The sequence below is a fragment of the Pristiophorus japonicus genome, chromosome 12 (assembly GCF_044704955.1).
Source record: "Pristiophorus japonicus isolate sPriJap1 chromosome 12, sPriJap1.hap1, whole genome shotgun sequence".
Classification (NCBI taxonomy): domain Eukaryota; kingdom Metazoa; phylum Chordata; class Chondrichthyes; family Pristiophoridae; genus Pristiophorus; species Pristiophorus japonicus.
The window spans coordinates 115,311,476-115,331,415 of record NC_091988.1 but is presented as its reverse complement, the minus strand read 5'-3'; the positions used below and the strand labels follow the sequence as shown (position 1 = coordinate 115,331,415).

The window sequence follows — 19,940 nt, the reverse complement described above, 5'->3', positions numbered from 1 at the left end:
ATCACATTTTCTTGCCGATTAACTTGGTCCTTTTGTAATTCCAATAAAGAGCACACAGAAAACTGTTTCAAAATAATTTTTTTTTTTAAATGAATAGGAGCCTAGCTGTGATTCAAATAAAGCATCGATGTTCCAAAATATCCAGATAATAAATATAAGTTACAAAAACAAAACACATACTTGATGTAAAAAAAGGATTAATTTGAGAGCAGGAAAAATATTGTCATAATCCTTGGGAGTTATGCGGCAATATTCAACAGTTCATCAGTCACTGTCACCGGTGTTCAGAAACAAAAGGAAAGGTTGATTCTAACCCAATCAATATTAACGATTAAACAATGTAACCCCCAATCTATGTGACTGTATGAACCACATCGAATACATCCATTACAGAGTGAAACTAAATTCGGATTATGATCTTTTAAATCTTTTTATAATCAGAAAATGCTCCTCCATTTGTTTCTGCCGTCTTTTTCTGTCAAGTTGACTCCTCCTCCTCCTCCTCCCCCTCCCTTCCCTGCAACCTGGACTTTAGCCAGTTCCACAAGGCTGCTTGCTCCCCAGTATCTCGCCCAACCATTTATGTGTGAGCCTTGACTGGTAGCTATTGAACTGTCTTACGGGGAGGTTGTTTACCCCCGGGCTGGGGAGTCTAGAACCAGGGGTCACAGTCTCAGAATAAGGGGTCGGCCATTTAAGACTGAGATGAGGAGAAACATCTTCGCTCAGAGGGTGGTGAATCTTTGGAATTCTCTGCCCCAGAGGGCTGAGGAGGCTCAGTCTTTGACTATATTCAAGACAGAGATCGCTAAACTTTTGGATATTAAGGGAATCAAGAGATATGGGGACAGTGCAGGAAAGTGGAGTTGAGGTAGAAGATCAGCCGTGATCTCAGTGAATGGTGGAGAACGCTTGCGGGGCCAAATGGCCGACTCCTGCTCCTGATTCTTATGTTCTTATGTAAGCCCAATTAGTCCTCACCTAGTGTCCATACACACACACACACATGCACATACGCACGTATTCATGCAGCAGCCGTCATTGCACAGCAACTGGGAGCGGGAAACTTGGCTGATTTTTCCATCCCTGACCCTTGAGGCATAGAGGCTGATGGCTGTCTGGGTGAGGTCCACTAACTCAGCACAGATCAAAGGTCAAAGCGGGGGAGGGGGCTGCTGCTGGACAGCATGAATTAGCAACTCAGTCCTGTAACAAGGTGACCCATCGGGAGAGCCTGTCTCCTTAAGTTTTTCTTTTTGTTCCTGGTTACAACCGACTTATTCTTTGTTCTAACTGCAGCAGTTGATTGGCCACATCACTGGGAAGGTCGTTGTTGACTTGTTCATCGAAATATTTTCTGATCGCTTCTATCTCCTCTTCCCAGAATTCTTTCTCGACGCTGAAGAGCTGGTCCATGTTCAGATTGCTGAGGCCCTGGAGGTTTAGGGCACCGTCTGCGGGAATGAAGCCCAAAGGAGACAGCTTGGCGCAGTCTTCGCCCTCGATTCTCCGGAACATCCACTCCAGGACCCGGGAGTTCTCCCCGAAGCCCGGCCACAGGTAGTTGTTCTGCTTGTCTTTGCGGAACCAGTTGACGTGGAAGATCTTGGGAAGCCTTGCGCCAGCCTGGTGCTCCATACTGAGCCAGTGCGAGAGGTACTTGCCGAAGTTATACCCGAAGAAAGGCCTCATGGCGAAAGGGTCGTGCATAATGACCTTACCTGAGGAACAGTGACAGACAGTGAGGAACTAGTGCCGAAGGTAACACGGAAATTATCCTCTGATAGAAGTATGACATACTATGTGTCCCAGTGTCCAGTATGTGTTACTACACTGTGCCCCTGTGCTACTCTATTCTGTGTTCCAGTGTTACTGTGCTCTGTGTCCAGTGTTACTGTACTCTGTGCCCCAGTGTCACTGTGCTCTGTGTCCAGTGTCACTGTACTCTGTGCCCCAGTGTTACTGTACTCTGTGTCCAGTGTTCATGTGCTCTGTGTCCAGTGTTACTGTACTCTGTGCCCCAGTGTTACTGTACTCGGTCGTGTGTTACTGCACTCGGTGTCCCAGAGTTACTGTACTATGTGCCCAGTGTTACTGTAGTCCGTGTCCAGTGTTACTGTACTCTGTGTCCAGTGTTATTGTGCTCTGTGCCCCATTGTTACTGTGCTCTGTATCCAGTGTTACTGTACCATGTGTCAAATTGTTACTGTTCACTGTGTCCAGTGTCACTGTATTGTCTTCCCAGTGTAACTGCACTCTGTGCCCCAGTGTTACTGTACTCTGTGTCCAGTCTTACTGTACTCTGTGCCCCAGTGTTAACATACTCTGTGCTCCAGTGTTACTGTACTCTGTGCCCCAGTGTTACTGTATTCTGTGTCCAGTGTTACTGTACTCTGTGTCCCAGTGTTACTGTATTCTGTGCCTCATTGTTATTGTACCATGTACCCCGTGTTATGTACTCTGTGCCCCAGTGTTACAGTACTCTGTGACCCAGTGTTACTTTTCTCTTTGTCCAGTGCTACTGTACTCTGTATCCAGAGGTACTGTACTCTGTGCCTCAGTATTACTGTACTATGTGCCCAAGTGTTACTGTACTCTGTGTCCAGTGTTACTGTGTTCTGTGCCCAGTGTTATTGTGCTCTGTGTCCAGTGTTACTGTATTCTGTGTACCAGTGTTACTGTACTGTGTGTCCCAGTGTTACTGTACTCTCTGTCCCATGTTACTGCATTCCGTGTCCCAGAGTTACTTTACTCCATGTCCAGTGTTACTGTACTCTGTGTCCCAGTGTTACTGTACTCTATGCTCTGTGTTACTGCATTCTATGTTAGCTGTTATTGTATTCTGTGTCCCAGTGTTATTGTTCTCTGTGTCCATTGTTACTGTACTCTGTATCCAGTGTTACTCTAACCTGTGTGAAATTGTTACTGTACACTGTGTCCAATGTTACTGTATTGTCTGCCCATTGTAACAGCGCTCTGTGTCCCAGTGTTACTGTACTCTGTGCCCCAGTGTTACTATACACCATGTCCAGTGTTATTCTACTCTGTGCCCAGTGTTATTGTACTCTGTGCCCCATGTTACAGTATTCTGAGTCCAGTGTCACTCTACTCTGTGCCCCAGTGTTACTGTACTATGTGTGCAGTGTTACTATATTAGGTACCCCAGTGTTACTGTGCTCTGTGTCCAGTGTTACTGTACTCTGTGCCCCAGTGTTACTGTACTCTGTGTCCAGTGTCACTGTATTCTGTACCCCAGTGTTATTGTACTCTTCGCCCCCATGTTATTGCACACTTCGCCCCAGTGTCACTGTACCCTGTGCCCCAGTGTTACTGTACTGTGTTCAGTGTTACTGTACTCTGTGCCCTAGTGTTACTGTACTCGGTGCCCCAGTGTTATTGTACTCTGTGTCCCAACAATACTGTACGCTGTGTCCCAGTGTTAACATACTCTGGACCCCAGTGTTACTGTATTCTGTGTCCAGTGTTACTGTACTCTGTGTCCCAGTGTTACTGTACTCTGTGCTCATTGTTATTGTACCATGTACCCAGTGATATGTACTCTGTGCCCCAGTGTTACAGTACTCCGTGACCCAGTGTTACTGTTCTCTTTGTCCAGTGCTACTGTACTCTGTATCCAGAGGTACTGTACTCTGTGTCTCAGTATTACTGTACTATGTGCCCAGTGTTACTGCACTCTGTGTCCAGTGTTTCCCTATTCTGTGGCCAGTGTTACTGTAGTCCGTGTCCCAGTGTTACTGTACTCAGTTTACCAGTGTTACTGTACTCTGTGTCAAGTGTTACTGTACTCTGTGTGAAGTGTTACTGTACTCTGTGTCCCAGTGTTACAGTATTCTGTTTCCCAGTGTGACTGTACTCTATGTCCAGTGTTACTGTACTCTGTATCAAGTGTTACTGTTCTCAGTATCCAGTATTACTGTACTCTGTGCCCCAGTGCTACAGTACTCTGTGACCCAGTGTTACTGTTCTCTTTGTCCAGTGCCACTGTACTCTGTATCCAGAGGTACTGTACTCTGTGTCTCAGTATTACTGTACTATGTGCCCAGTGTTACTGTACTCTGAGTCCAGTGTTACTGTACTATGTGCCCAAGTGTTACTGTACTTTGTGTCCAGTGTCACTCTACTCTGTGCCCCAGTGTTACTGTACTCAGTGCCCCAGTGTTACTGCACTCCGTGTCCCAGAGTTACTGTACTCTGTGTCCAGTGTTATTGTACTCTGTTCCCCATGTTACAGTATTCTGAGTCCAGTGTCACTCTACTCTGTGCCGCAGTGTTACTGTGCTCTGTGTCCAGTGTTACTGTCATCTGTGCCACAATGTTACTGTGCTCTGTGTCCAGTGTCACTGTATTCTGTACCCCAGTGTTATTGTACTCTTCGTCTCCGTGTTATTGTACACTTTGCCCCAGTGTTACTGTATCCTGTACCCCAGTGTTACTGTACTGTGTCCAGTGTTACTGTACTCTGTGCCCCAGTGTTACTGTACTCTGTGCCCCAGTGTTATTGTACTCTGTGTCCCAATTATACTGTACGCTATGTCCCAGTGTTAACATACTCTGTGCTCCAGTGTTACTGCACTCTGTGCCCCAGTAACACTGTACTCTGTACCCCAGTGTTACTGTGTTCTGTGTCCAGTGTTACTGTACTCTGTGTCCCAGTGTTACTGTACCCTGTGCCTCATTGTTATTGCACCATGTACCCAGTGTAGGTACTCTGTGACCCAGTGTTACTGTTCTCTTTGTCCAGTGCTACTGTACTCTGTATCCAGAGGTGCTATACTCTGTGTCTCAGTATTACTGTACTATGTACTCAGTATTACTGCACTCTGTGTCCAGTGTTTCCCTATTCTGTGCCCAGTGTTACTGTAGTCCATGACCCAGTGTTACTGTACTCAGTTTACCAGTGTTACTGTACTCTGTGTCAAGTGTTACTGTACTCTGTGTCCCAGTGTTACTGTACTCTGTATCAAGTGTTACTGTTCACAGTATCCAGTATTACTGTACTCTGTGACCCAGTGTTACTGTACTCCGTGTCCCAGTGTTACTGTGCTCTGTGTCCAGTGTCACTGTACACTGTGCCCCAGTGTTATTGTACTCATCACCCCAGTGTTACTGTACTCAGTGCCCCAGTGCTACAGAAATCTTTGTCCCAGTGTTATTGTACTCCGTGTCCAGTGTTACTGTACTCTGTGTCCCAGCGTTACTGTACTCTGAGTCCAGTGTTACTGTACTATGTGCCCCCGTGATACTGTACTCTGTGCCCAGTGTCACTCCACTCTCTGCCCCAGTGTTACTGTACTCTGAGTCCAGTGTCACTCTACTCTGTGCCCCAGTGTTACTGCACTCTGTGTCCAGTGGTATTGTACTCTGTATCAAGTGTTACTGTTCTCAGTAACCAGTATTACTGTACTCTGTGCCCCAGTGTTACTGTATTCTGTGACCCAGTGTTAGTGTCCACTGTGCCCATTGTTACTGTGCTCTGTATCCAGTGTTACGGTACCATGTGTCAAATTGTTACTGTTCACTGTGTCCAGTGTTACTGTATTGTCTTCCCAGTGTAACTGCATTCTGTGCCCCAATGTTACTGTGCTCTGTGTCCAGTGTTATTGTATTATGTACCGCAGTGTTACTGTGCTCTGTGTCCAGTGTTACTGTATTCTGTGTACCAGTGTTACTGTACTCTCTGTCCAGTGTTACTCCATTCCATGATCCAGAGTTACTGTACTACCTGTCCAAATTACTGCAGTCTGTGTCCAGTGTTACTGTATTCTGTGTCCAGTGCTACTGTACTCCATGTCCAGTGTTACTGTATTCTGTGACCCAGTGTTATTGTCCTCTGTGCCCATTGTCACTGTGCTCTGTATCCAGTGTTACTGTACAATGTGTCAAATTGTTACTGTTCACTGTGTCCAGTGTTACTGTATTGTCCTCCCAGTGTAATTGCACTCTGTGCCCCAGTGTTACTGTGCTCTGTGTCCAGTGTTATTGTATTCTGTGCCCCAGTGTTATTGTGTTCTGTGCCCAGTGTTATTGTACTCTGTATCAAGTGTTACTGTTCTCAGTATCCAGTATTACTGTACTCTGAGACCCAGTGTTACTGTACTCTGAGTCCAGTGTTACTGTACTATGTGCCCAAGTGTTACTGTACTCTGTGTCCAATGTCACTCTACTCTGTGCCCCAGTGTTACTGTACTCTGTGCCCCAGTGTTACTGTGCTCTGTGTCCAGTGTTATTGTATTCTGTACCCCAGTGTTAATGTGCTCTGTGTCCAGTGTTATTGTGCGCTGTGTCCAGTATTACTGTATTCTGTGTACCCGTGTTACTGTAGTCTGTGTCCCAGTGTTACTATACTCTCTGTCCAGTGTTACTGCATTTCATGTCCCAGAGTTACTGTACTCTCTGTCCAATGTTACTGCAGTCTATGTCCAGTGTTACTGTACTCTGTGTCCAGTGCTACTGTACTCCCTGTCCAGTGTAACTGTATTCCGTGACCCAGTGTTATTGTCCTCTGTGCCCATTGTCACTGTGCTCTGTATCCAGTGTTACTGTACCATGTGTCAAATTGTTACTGTTCACTGTGCCCAGTGTTACTGTGTTGCCTTCCCAGTGTAACTGCACTCTGTGCCACAGTGTTACTGTACACTGTGTCCAGTGTTACTGTACTCTTTGCCCCAGTGTTACTGTACTCCATGTCCAGTGTTACTCTATTCTGTGACCCAGTGTTATTGTCCTCGGTGACCCAGTGTTATTGTCCTCTGTGCCCATTGTTTCTGTGCTCTGTATCCAGTGTTACTGTACCATGTGTCAAATTGTTACTGTTCACTGTGCCCAGTGTCACTGTATTGTCTTCTCAGTGTAACTGCACTGTGTGTCCCAGTGTTACTGTGCTCTGTGTCCAGTGTTATTGTATTCTGTGCCCCAGTGTTACTGTGCTCTGTGCCCAGTGTTATTGTACTCTGTATCAAGTGTTACTGTTCTCAGTATCCAGTATTAGTGTACTCTGAGACCCAGTGTTACTGTACTGTGAGTCCAGTGTTACTGTACTATGTGCCCAAGTGTTACTGTTCTCTGTGTCCAATGTCACTCTACTCTGTGCCCCAGTGTTATTGTATTCTGTACCCCAGTGTTGATGTGCTCTGTGTCCAGTGTTATTGTGCTCTGTGTCCCGTGTTACCGTATTCTGTGTACCAGTGTTACTGCAGTCTGTGTCCCAGTGTTACTATACTCTCTGTCCAGTGTTACTGCATTCCATGTCCCAGAGTTACTGTACTCTCTGTCCAATGTTACTGCAGTCTGTATCCAGTGTTACTGTACTCTGTGTGCAGTGCTACTGTACTCCATGTCCAGTGTTACTCTATTCTGTGACCCAGTGTTATTGTCCTCTGTGCCCATTGTTTCTGTGCTCTGTATCCAGTGTTACTGTACCATGTGTCAAATTGTTATTGTTCACTGTGTCCAATGTCACTCTATTGTCTTCCCAGTGTAACTGCACTCTGTGCCCCGGTGTTACTGTACTCTGTCCCGTGTTACTGTACTCTGTGCCCCAGTGTTACTGTACTCTGCGCCCCAGTGTTACTGTACTCTGTGTCCAGTGTTACTGTGCACTGTGCCCCAGCGTTGCTGTACTCTGTGCCCCAGTGTTATTGTACTCTTTACCCCAGTGCTACTGTACTCAGTGCCCCAGTTCTACAGAAATATTTGTCCCAGTGTTGTTGTACTCCGTGTCCAGTGTTACTGTACTCTGAGTCCAGTGTTACTGTACTATGTGCCCCAGTGTTACTGCACTCTGTGTCCAGTGTTACTGTACTCTGTGCCCCAGTGTTAATGTGCTCTGTGCCCCAGTGTTACTGTGCTCTGTGTCCAGTTTTATTGTATTCTGTACCCCAGTGTTACTGTGCTCTGTGTCCAGTGTTATTGTACTCTGTATCAAGTGTTACTGTTCTCAATATCCAGTATTACTTTACTGCAGTCTATGGCCAGTGTTACTGTACTCTGTGTCCAATGCTACTGTACTCCATGTCCAGTGTTACTGTATTCCGTGACCCAGTGTTATTGTCCTCTGTGCCCATTGTTACTGTGCTATGTATCCAGTGTTACTCTACCCTGTGTCAAATTGTTACTGTTCACTGTGTCCAGTGTTACAGTATTGTCTTCCTAGTGTAACTGCACTCTGTGCCCCAGTGTTACTGTACTCTGTGTCCAGTGTTACTGTATTCTGTGCCCCAGTGTTACTGTACTCTGCACCCCAGAGTTACTGTGCTCTGTGTCTAGTGTTACTGTACTCTGTGTCCCAGTGTTACTGTACTCTGTGTCCAGTGTCACTGTGCTCTGTGCCCGATGTTACTGTACTCTGTGCTCCAGTGTTGCTGTGCTCTGTGTCCCATGTTACTGTGCTCTGTGTCCCGTGTTACTGTGCTCTGTGTCCAGTGTTTCTGTAATCTGTACACCAGTGTTACTGTACTCTGTGTCCAGTGTTACTGTAATCTAGTCACCAGTGTTACTGTACTCTGTGTCCAGTGTTACTGTACTCTGTGCCTCAGTGTTACTGTACTCTGTGTCCAGTGTTACTGTGCACTGTGCCCCAGCGTTGCTGTACTCTGTGCCCCAGTGTTATTGTACTTTTTATCCCAGTGTTGTTGTACTCAGTGCCCCAGTTCTACAGAAATATTTGTCCCAGTGCTGTTGTACTCCGTGTCCAGTGTTACTGTACTCTGTGTCCCAGTGTTACTGTACTCTGAGTCCAGTGTTACTGTACTATGTGCCCCAGTGTTACTGTACTCTGTGTCCAGTGTCACTCTACTCTGTGCCCCAGTGTTACTGCACTCTGTGTCCAGTGTTACTGTACTCTGTGCCCCAGTGTTAATGTGCTCTGTGCCCCAGTGTTACTGTGCTCTGTGTCCAGTGTTATTGTATACTGTACCCCAGTGTTACTGTGCTCTGTGTCCAGTGTTATTGTACTCTGTATCACGTGTTACTGTTCTCAATATCCAGTATTACTGTACTCTGTGCCCCAGTGTTACTGTACTCTGAGTCCAGTGTTACTGTACTATGTGCCCAAGTGTTACTGTACTCTGTGTCCCAACAATACTGTACGCTGTGTCCCAGTGTTAACATACTCTGTACCCCAGTGTTACTGTACTCTGTGTCCAATGTCACTCTACTCTGTGCCCCAGTGTTACTGCACTCTGTGTCCCAGTGTTACTGTACTCTGAGTCTAGTGTTACTGTACTATGTGCCCCAGTGTTACTGTACTCTGTGTCCAGTGTCACTCTACTCTGTGCCCCAGTGTTACTGCACTCTGTGTCCAGTGTTACTGTACTCTGTGCCCCAGTGTTACTGTACTCCGTGCCCCAGTGTTACTGTGCTCTGTGTCCAGTGTCACTGTATTCTGTACCCCAGTGTTACTGTGCTCTGTGTCCAGTGTTACTGTGCACTGTGCCCCAGCGTTGCTGTACTCTGTGTCCCAGTGTTATTGTACTCTTTACCCCAGTGTTACTGTACTCTGTGTCCAGTGTCACTCTACTCTGTGCCCCAGTGTTACTGCACTCTGTGTCCAGTGTTACTGTACTCTGTACCCCAGTGTTAATGTGCTCTGTGCCCCAGTGTTACTGTGCTCTGTGTCCAGTGTTATTGTATCCTGTACCCCAGTGTTACTGTGCTCTGTGTCCAGCGTTATTGTACTCTGTATCAAGTGTTACTGTTCTCAATATCCAGTATTACTGTACTCTGTGCCCCAGTGTTACTGTACTCTGAGTCCAGTGTTACTGTACTATGTGCCCAAGTGTTACTGTACTCTGTGTCCCAACAATACTGTACACTGTGTCCCAGTGTTAACATACTCTGTACCCCAGTGTTACTGTACTCTGTGTCCAATGTCACTCTACCCTGTGCCCCAGTGTTACTGCACTCTGTGTCCCAGTGTTACTGTACTCTGAGTCCAGTGTTACTGTACTATGTGCCCCAGTGTTACTGTACTCTGTGTCCAGTGTCACTGTATTCTGTACCCCAGTGTTACTGTGCTCTGTGTCCAGTGTTACTGTGCACTGTGCCCCAGCGTTGCTGTACTCTGTGCCCCAGTGTTATTGTACTCTTTACCCCAGTGTTACTGTACTCAGTGCCCCAGTTTTACAGAAATAGTTGTCCCAGTGTTGTTGTACTCCGTGTCCAGTGTTACTGTACTCTGAGTCCAGTGTTACTGTACTCTGTGCCCCAGTGTTAATGTGCTCTGTGCCCCAGTGTTACTGTGCTCTGTGTCCAGTGTTATTGTATCCTGTACCCCAGTGTTACTGTGCTCTGTGTCCAGTGTTATTGTACTCTGTATCAAGTGTTACTGTTCTCAATATCCAGTATTACTGTACTCTGTGCCCCAGTGTTACTGTACTCTGAGTCCAGTGTTACTGTACTATGTGCCCAAGTGTTACTGTACTCTGTGTCCCAACAATACTGTACGCTGTGTCCCAGTGTTAACATACTCTGTACCCCAGTGTTACTGTACTCTGTGTCCAATGTCACTCTACTCTGTGCCCCAGTGTTACTGCACTCTGTGTCCCAGTGTTACTGTACTCTGAGTCCAGTGTTACTGTACTATGTGCCCCAGTGTTACTGTACTCCGTGTCCAGTGTCACTCTACTCTGTGCCCCAGTGTTACTGCACTCTGTGTCCAGTGTCACTGTACTCTCTGCCCCAGTGTTAATGTGCTCTGTGCCCCAGTGTTACTGTAGTCTGTGTCCCAGTGTTACTGTACTCTCTGTCCAGTTTTACTGCATTCCATGTCCCAGAGTTACTGTACTCTCTGTCCAATGTTACTGCAGTCTATGGCCAGTGTTACTGTATGCTGTGTCCAGTGCTACTGTACTCCATGTCCAGTGTTACTGTATTCCGTGACCCAGTGTTATTGTCCTCTGTGCCCATTGTTACTGTGCTATGTATCCAGTGTTACTCTACCCTGTGTCAAATTGTTACTGTTCACTGTGTCTGTGTTACTGTATTGTCTTCCTAGTGTAACTGCACTCTGTGCCCCAGTGTTACTGTACTCTGTGTCCAGTGTTACTGTACTCTGCGTCCCAGTGTTACTGTACTCTGAGTCCAGTGTTACTGTACTCTGTGCCCCAGTGTTAATGTGCTCTGTGCCCCAGTGTTACTGTGCTCTGTGTCCAGTTATATTGTATTCTGTACCCTAGTGTTACTGTGTTCTGTGTCCAGTGTTATTGTACTCTGTATCAAGTGTTACTGTTCTCAATATCCAGTATTACTGTACTCTGTGCCCTAGTGTTACTGTATTCTGAGTCCAGTGTTACTGTACTATGTGCCCAAGTGTTAATGTACTCTGTGTCCAATGTCACTCTACTCTGTGCCCCAGTGTTACTGCACTCTATGTCCAGTGTTACTGTACTCTCTGCCCCAGTGTTAATGTGCTCTGTGCCCCAGTGTTACTGTAGTCTGTGTCCCAGTGTTACTGTACTCTCTGTCCAGTTTTACTGCATTCCATGTCCCAGAGTTACTGTACTCTCTGTCCAATGTTACTGCAGTCTATGGCCAGTGTTACTGTACGCTGTGTCCAGTGCTACTGTACTCCATGTCCAGTGTTACTGTATTCCGTGACCCAGTGTTATTGTCCTCTGTGCCCATTGTTACTGTGCTATGTATCCAGTGTTACTCTACCCTGTGTCAAATTGTTACTGTTCACTGTGTCCTGTGTTACTGTATTGTCTTCCTAGTGTAACTGCACTCTGTGCCCCAGTGTTACTGTACTCTGTGTCCAGTGTTACTGTACTCTGTGCCCCAGTGTTACTGTACTCTGCGCCCCAGAGTTACTGTGCTCTGTGTCTAGTGTTACTGTACTCTGTGTCCCAGTGTTACTGTACTCTGTGTCCAGTGTCACTGTGCTCTGTGCCCGATGTTACTGTACTCTGTGCTCCAGTGTTGCTGTGCTCTGTGTCCCATGTTACTGTGCTCTGTGTCCCGTGTTACTGTGCTCTGTGTCCAGTGTTTCTGTAATCTGTGCACCAGTGTTACTGTACTCTGTGTCCAGTGTTACTGTAATCTAGTCACCAGTGTTACTGTACTCTGTGTCCAGTGTTACTGTACTCTGTGCCCCAGTGTTACTGCACTCTGTGTCCCAGTGTTACTATAATCTGAGTCCAGTGTTACTGTACTCTGTGCCCCAATGGTACTGTACTCGGTGTCCAGTGTCACTCTACTCCGTGCCCCAGTGTTACTGTATTCTGCATCCAGTGTTACTGTACTCTCTGTCCAGTGCTATTACACTCTGTGTCTGGTGTTGCAGTACACTGTGACCAGTGTTACTGTACTCTGCATCCAATGTTACTGTACACTGTGCCCAGTGTTACTGTACTCTGTGTCCTTGTGTTACTGTACTCTGTGCCAGTGTTACTTTACTCTGTGCCCCAGTTTTACTGTACTCTGTGATCCGTGTCGCTGTACTCTGTCTCCCAGTGTTATTGGACGCAGTTTCCCAGTGTTACTGTACCCTGTGCCCCAGTGTTACTGTACTCTGTGCCCCAGTGTTATTGTACTCTTTACCCCAGTGTTACTGTACTCAGTGCCCCAGTTTTACAGAAATAGTTGTCCCAGTGTTGTTGTACTCTGTATCAAGTGTTACTGTTCTCAATATCCAGTATTACTGTACTCTGTGCCCTAGTGTTACTGTATTCTGAGTCCAGTGTTACTGTACTATGTGCCCAAGTGTTAATGTACTCTGTGTCCAATGTCACTCTACTCTGTGCCCCAGTGTTACTGCACTCTATGTCCAGTGTTACTGTACTCTCTGCCCCAGTGTTAATGTGCTCTGTGCCCCAGTGTTACTGTAGTCTGTGTCCCAGTGTTACTGTACTCTCTGTCCAGTTTTACTGCATTCCATGTCCCAGAGTTACTGTACTCTCTGTCCAATGTTACTGCAGTCTATGGCCAGTGTCACTCTACTCTGTGCCCCAGTGTTACTGCACTCTGTGTCCAGTGTTACTGTACTCTGTGCCCCAGTGTTACTGTACTCCGTGCCCCAGTGTTACTGTGCTCTGTGTCCAGTGTCACTGTATTCTGTACCCCAGTGTTACTGTGCTCCGTGTCCAGTGTTACTGTGCACTGTGCCCCAGCGTTGCTGTACTCTGTGCCCCAGTGTTATTGTACTCTTTACCCCAGTGTTACTGTACTCTGTATCCAGTGTCACTCTACTCTGTGCCCCAGTGTTACTGCACTCTGTGTCCAGTGTTACTGTACTCTGTGCCCCAGTGTTAATGTGCTCTGTGCCCCAGTGTTACTGTGCTCTGTGTCCAGTGTTTCTGTAATCTGTACACCAGTGTTACTGTAATCTGTGTCCAGTGTTACTGTAATCTAGTCACCAGTGTTACTGTACTCTGTGTCCAGTGTTACTGTACTCTGTGCCCCAGTGTTACTGTACTCTGTGTCCCAGTGTTACTATAATCTGAGTCCAGTGTTACTGTACTCTGTGCCCCAATGTTACTGTACTCTGTGTCCAGTGTCACTCTATTCCGTGCCCCAGTGTTACTGTATTCTGCATCCAGTGTTACTGTACTCTGTGTCCAGTGTCACTCTATTCCGTGCCCCAGTGTTACTGTATTCTGCATCCAGTGTTACTGTACTCTCTGTCCAGTGCTATTACACTCTGTGTCTGGTGTTGCAGTACGCTGTGCCCAGTGTTACTGTGCTCCGCATCCAGTGTTACTGTACACTGCGCCCAGTGTTACTGTACTCTGTGCCCTTGTGTTACTGTACTCTGTGCCAGTGTTACTTTACTCTGTGCCTGTGTTACTTTACTCTGTGTCCCAGTTTTACTGTACTCTGTGATCCGTGTCGCTGTACTCTGTCTCCCAGTGTTATTGGACGCAGTTTCCCAGTGTTACTGTACTCTGTGCCCCAGTGTTACTGTACTGTGTTTCCCAGTGTTACTGTACTCTGTGCCCCAGTGTTACTGTACTCCGTGCCCCAGTGTTACTGTGCTCTGTGTCCAGTGTCACTGTATTCTGTACCCCAGTGTTACTGTACTCTGTGTTCAGTGTTACTGTGCCCCAGCATTGCTGTATTCTGTGCCCCAGTGTTATTGCACTCTTTACCACAGTGTTACTGTACTCAGTGCCCCAGTTCTACAGAAATATTTGTCGCAGTGTTGTTGTACTCCGTGTCCAGTGTTACTGTACTCTGTGTCCCAGTGTTACTGTACTCTGAGTCCAGTGTTACTGTACTATGTGCCCCAGTCTTACTGCACTCTTTGTCCAGTGTTACTGTACTCTGTGTCCAGTGTCACTGTGCTCTGTGCCCGATGTTACTGTACTCTGTGCCCCAGTGTTGCTGTGCTCTGTGTCCCGTGTTACTGTGCTATGTGTCCCGTGTTACTGTAATCTAGTCACCAGTGTTACTGTACTCTATGTCTAGTGTTATTGTGCTCTGTGCCCCAGTGTTACTGTACTCTGTGTCCCAGTGTTACTATAATCTGAGTCCAGTGTTACTGTACTCTGTGCCCCAATGTTACTGTACTCTGTGTCCAGTGTCACTCTACTCCGTGCCCCAGTGTTACTGTATTCTGCATCCAGTGTTACTGTACTCTCTGTCCAGTGCTATTACACTCTGTGTCTGGTGTTGCAGTACGCTGTGCCCAGTGTTACTGTACTCTGTGCCCTTGTGTTACTGTACTCTGTGCCAGTGTTACATTACTCTGTGCCCCAGTGTTACTGTACTCTGTGCCAGTGTTACTTTACTCTGTGCCCCAGTTTTACTGTGCTCTGTGATCCGTGTCGCTGTACTCTGTCTCCCAGTGTTATTGGACGCAGTTTCCCAGTGTTACTGTACTCTGTGCCCCAGTGTTACTGTACTCCATGTCCAGTGTTACTGTACTCTATGCCCAGTGTTACTGTACACTGTGTCCCAGTGTTACTGTATTCTGCATCCAGTGTTACTGTATACGGTGCCCCAGTGTTACTGTACTGTGTTTCCCAGTGTTACTGTACTCTGTGCCCCGGTGTTACTGTACTCCGTGCCCCAGTGTTACTGTGCTCTATGCCCAGTGTTACTGTACACTGTGTCCCAGTGTTGCTGTATTCTGCATCCAGTGTTACTGTATACGGTGCCCCAGTGTTACTGTACTGTGTTTCCCAGTGTTACTGTACTCTGTGCCCCGGTGTTACTGTACTCCGTGCCCCAGTGTTACTGTGCTCTGTGTCCAGTGTCACTGTATTCTGTACCTCAGTGTTACTGTACTCTGTGTCCAGTGTTACTGTGCACTGTGCCCCAGCGTTGCTGTACTCTGTGCCCCAGCGTTATTGTACTCTTTACCCCAGTATTACTGTACTCAGTCCCTCAGTTCTACAGAAATATGTGTCCAGTGTTGTTGTACTCCGTGTCCAGTGTTACTGTACTCTGCGTCCCAGTGTTACTGTACTCTGAGTCCAGTGGTACTGTACTCTGTGCCCCAGTGTTAATGTGCTCTGTGCCCCAGTGTTACTGTGCTCTGTGTCCAGTTTTATTGTATTCTGTACCCCAGTGTTACTGTGCTCTGTGTCCAGTGTTATTGTACTCTGTATCAAGTGTTACTGTTCTCAATATCCAGTATTACTGTACTCTGTTCCCCAGTGTTACTGTACTCTGAGTCCAGTGTTACTGTACTATGTGCCCAAGTGTCAATGTACTCTGTGTCCAATGTCACTCTACTCTATGCCCCAGTGTTACTGCACTCTGTGTCCAGTGTTACTGTACTCTGTGCCCCAGTGTTAATGTGCTCTGTGCCCCAATGTTACTGTAGTCTGTGTCCCAGTGTTACTGTACTCTCTGTCCAGTGTTACTGCATTCCATGTCCCAGAGTTACTGTACTCTCTGTCCAATGTTACTGCAGTCTATGGCCAGTGTTACTGTACTCTGTGTCCAGTGCTACAGTACTCCATGTCCAGTGTTACTGTATTCCGTGACCCAGTTTCATTGTCCTCTGTGCCCATTGTTACTGTGCTCTGTATCCAGTGTTACTGTACCATGTGTCAAATTGTTACTGTTCACTGTGTCCGGTGTTACTGTATTGTCTTCCTAGTGTAACTGCACTCTGTGCCCCAGTGTTACTGTACTCTGTGTCCAGTGTTACTGTACTCTGTGCCCCAGTGTTACTGTACTCTGCGCCCCAGAGTTACTGTGCTCTGTGTCCAGTGTTACTGTACTCTGTGTCCCAGTGTTACTGTGCTCTGTGTCCAATGTCACTCTACTCTGTGCCCCAATGTTACTGAACTCTGTGTCGACTGTTACTGTACTCTGTGCCCCAGTGTTAATGTGCTCTGTGCCCCAGTGTTACTGTAGTCTGTGTCCCAGTGTTACTGTACTCTCTGTCCAGTGTTACTGCATTCCATGTCCCAGATTTACTGTACTATCTGTCCAATGTTACTGCAGTCTATGGCCAGTGTTACTGTACTCTGTGTCCAGTGCTACTGTACTCCGTGTCCAGTGTTACTGTATTCCGTGACCCAGTTTCATTGTCCTCTGTGCCCATTGTTACTGTGCTCTGTATCCAGTGTTACTGTACCCTGTGTCAAATTGTTACTGTTCACTGTGTCCGGTGTTACTGTATTGTCTTCCTAGTGTAACTGCACTCTGTGCCCCAGTGTTACAGTACTCTGTGTCCAGTGTCACTGTACTCTGTGCCCCAGTGCTACTGTACTCTGCGCCCCAGTGTTACTGTACTCTGCGCCCCAGAGTTACTGTGCTCTGTGTCCAGTGTTACTGTACTCTGTGTCCCAGTGTTACTGTGCTCTGTGTCCAATGTCACTCTACTCTGTGCCCCAATGTTACTGCACTCTGTGTCGACTGTTACTGTACTCTGTGCCCCAGTGTTAATGTGCTCTGTGCCCCAGTGTTACTGTAGTCTGTGTCCCAGTGTTACTGTACTCTCTGTCCAGTGTTACTGCATTCCATGTCCCAGATTTACTGTACTATCTGTCCAATGTTACTGCAGTCTATGTCCAGTGTTACTGTACTCTGTGTCCAGCGCTACTGTACTCCGTGTCCAGTGTTACTGTATTCCATGACCCAGTGTTATTGTCCTCTGTGCCCATTGTTACTGTGCTCTGTATCCAGTGTTACTGTACCCTGTGTCAAATTGTTACTGTTCACTGTGTCCGGTGTTACTGTATTGTCTTCCTAGTGTAACTGCACTCTGTGCCCCAGTGTTACTGTACTCTATGTCCAATGTCACTGTACTCTGTGCCCCAGTGCTACTGTACTCTGCGCTCCAGAGTTACTGTGCTCTGTGTCCAGTGTTACTGTACTCTGTGTCCCAGTGTTACTGTGCTCTGTGTCCAGTGTCACTGTGCTCTGTGCCCGATGTTACTGTACTCTGTGCCCCAGTGTTGCTGTGCTCTGTGTCCCGTGTTACTGTGATCTGTGTCCCGTGTTACTGTGCTCTGTGTCCAGTGTTTCTGTAATCTGTACAGCAGTGTTACTGTACTCTGTGTCCAGTGTTACTGTAATCTAGTCACCAGTGTTACTGTACTCTGTGTCCAGTGTTACTGTACTCTGTGCCCCAGTGTTACTGTACTCTGTGTCCCAGTGTTATTATAATCTGAGTCCAGTGTTACTGTACTCTGTGCCCCAATGTTACTGTACTCTGTGTCCAGTGTCACTCTATTCCGTGCCCCAGTGTTACTGTATTCTGCATCCAGTTTTACTCTACTCTGTGTCCAGTGTCACTCTATTCCGTGCCCCAGTGTTACTGTATTCTGCATCCAGTGTTACTGTACTCTCTGTCCAGTGCTATTATACTCTGTGTCTGGTGTTGCAGTACGCTGTGCCCAGTGTTACTGTACTCCGCATCCAGTGTTACTGTACACTGTGCCCAGTGTTACTGTACTCTGTGCCCTTGTGTTACTGTACTCTGTGCCAGTGTTACTTTACTCTGTGCCCCAGTGTTACTGTACTCTGTGCCTGTGTTACTTTACTCTGTGTCCCAGTTTTACTGTACTCTGTGATCCGTGTCGCTGTACTCTGTCTCCCAGTGTTATTGGACGCAGTTTCCCAGTGTTACTGTACCCTGTGCCCCAGTGTTACTGTACTGTGTTTCCCAGTGTTACTGTACTCTGTGCCCCAGTGTTACTGTACTCCGTGCCCCTGTGTTACTGTGCTCTGTGTCCAGTGTCACTGTATTCTGTACCCCAGTGTTACTGTACTCTGTGTTCAGTGTTACTGTGCACTGTGCCCCAGCATTGCTGTATTCTGTGCCCCAGTGTTATTGCGCTCTTTACCGCAGTGTTACTGTACTGAGTGCCCCAGTTCTACAGAAATATTTGTCCCAGTGTTGTTGTACTCCGTGTCCAGTGTTACTGTACTCTGTGTCCCAGTGTTACTGTACTCTGAGTCCAGTGTTACTGTACTATGTGCCCCAGTGTTACTGCACTCTTTGTCCAGTGTTACTGTACTCTGTGCCCCAGTGTTAATGTGCTCTGTGCCCCAGTGTTACTGTACTCTGAGTCCAGTGTTACTGTACTATGTGCCCAAGTGTTAATGTACTCTGTGTCCAATGTCACTCTATTCTATGCCCCAGTGTTACTGCACTCTGTGTCCAGTGTTACTGTACTCTGTGCCCAAGTGTTAATGTGCTCTGTGCCCCAATGTTACTGTAGTCTGTGTCCCAGTGTTACTGTACTCTCTGTCCAGTGTTACTGCATTCCATGTCCCAGAGTTACTGTACTCTCTGTCCAATGTTACTGCAGTCTATGGCCAGTGTTACTGTACTCTGTGTCCAGTGCTACAGTGCTCCATGTCCAGTGTTACTGTATTCCGTGACCCAGTTTCATTGTCCTCTGTGCCCATTGTTACTGTGCTCTGTATCCAGTGTTACTGTTCCCTGTGTCAAATTGTTACTGTTCACTGTGTCCGGTGTTACTGTATTGTCTTCCTAGTGTAACTGCACTCTGTGCCCCAGTGTTACTGTACTCTGTGTCCAGTGTTACTGTACTCTGTGCCCCAGTGTTACTGTACTCTGCGCCCCAGAGTTACTGTGCTCTGTGTCCAGTGTTACTGTACTCTGTGTCCCAGTGTTACTGTGCTCTGTGTCCAATGTCACTCTACTCTGTGCCCCAATGTTACTGAACTCTGTGTCGACTGTTACTGTACTCTGTGCCCCAGTGTTAATGTGCTCTGTGCCCCAGTGTTACTGTAGTCTGTGTCCCAGTGTTACTGTACTCTCTGTCCAGTGTTACTGCATTCCATGTCCCAGATTTACTGTACTCTCTGTCCAATGTTACTGCAGTCTATGTCCAGTGTTACTGTACTCTGTGTCCAGTGCTACTGTACTCCGTGTCCAGTGTTACTGTATTCCGTGACCCAGTGTTATTGTCCTCTGTGCCCATTGTTACTGTGCTCTGTATCCAGTGTTACTGTACCCTGTGTCAAATTGTTACTGTTCACTGTGTCCGGTGTTACTGTATTGTCTTCCTAGTGTAACTGCACTCTGTGCCCCAGTGTTACTGTACTCTGTGTCCAGTGTCACTGTACTCTGTGCCCCAGTGCTACTGTACTCTGCGCCCCAGTGTTACTGTACTCTGCGCCCCAGAGTTACTATGCTCTGTGTCCAGTGTTACTGTACTCTGTGTCCCAGTGTTACTGTGCTCTGTGTCCAATGTCACTCTACTCTGTGCCCCAATGTTACTGCACTCTGTGTCGACTGTTACTGTACTCTGTGCCCCAGTGTTAATGTGCTCTGTGCCCCAGTGTTACTGTAGTCTGTGTCCCAGTGTTACTGTACTCTCTGTCCAGTGTTACTGCATTCCATGTCCCAGATTTACTGTACTATCTGTCCAATGTTACTGCAGTCTATGTCCAGTGTTACTGTACTCTGTGTCCAGCGCTACTGTACTCCGTGTCCAGTGTTACTGTATTCCATGACCCAGTGTTATTGTCCTCTGTGCCCATTGTTACTG

At 47.0% G+C, this 19,940-nt stretch overlaps 1 protein-coding gene across 1 annotated transcript in view; it reads right to left on the bottom strand.

Annotated features, from left to right (window-relative positions):
- Positions 1-566: 566 nt before the first annotated feature.
- The window catches only part of LOC139276977 (phosphoenolpyruvate carboxykinase, cytosolic [GTP]-like), a 95,253-nt gene continuing 75,879 nt past the window's right edge, over positions 567-19,940 (bottom strand). The window contains exon 8 of the mRNA XM_070894974.1: positions 567-1,721. Within this exon, the coding sequence (XP_070751075.1) occupies positions 1,267-1,721 (455 nt within the window). The 3' untranslated portion in view covers positions 567-1,266. The remainder of the gene's footprint in view (positions 1,722-19,940) is intronic.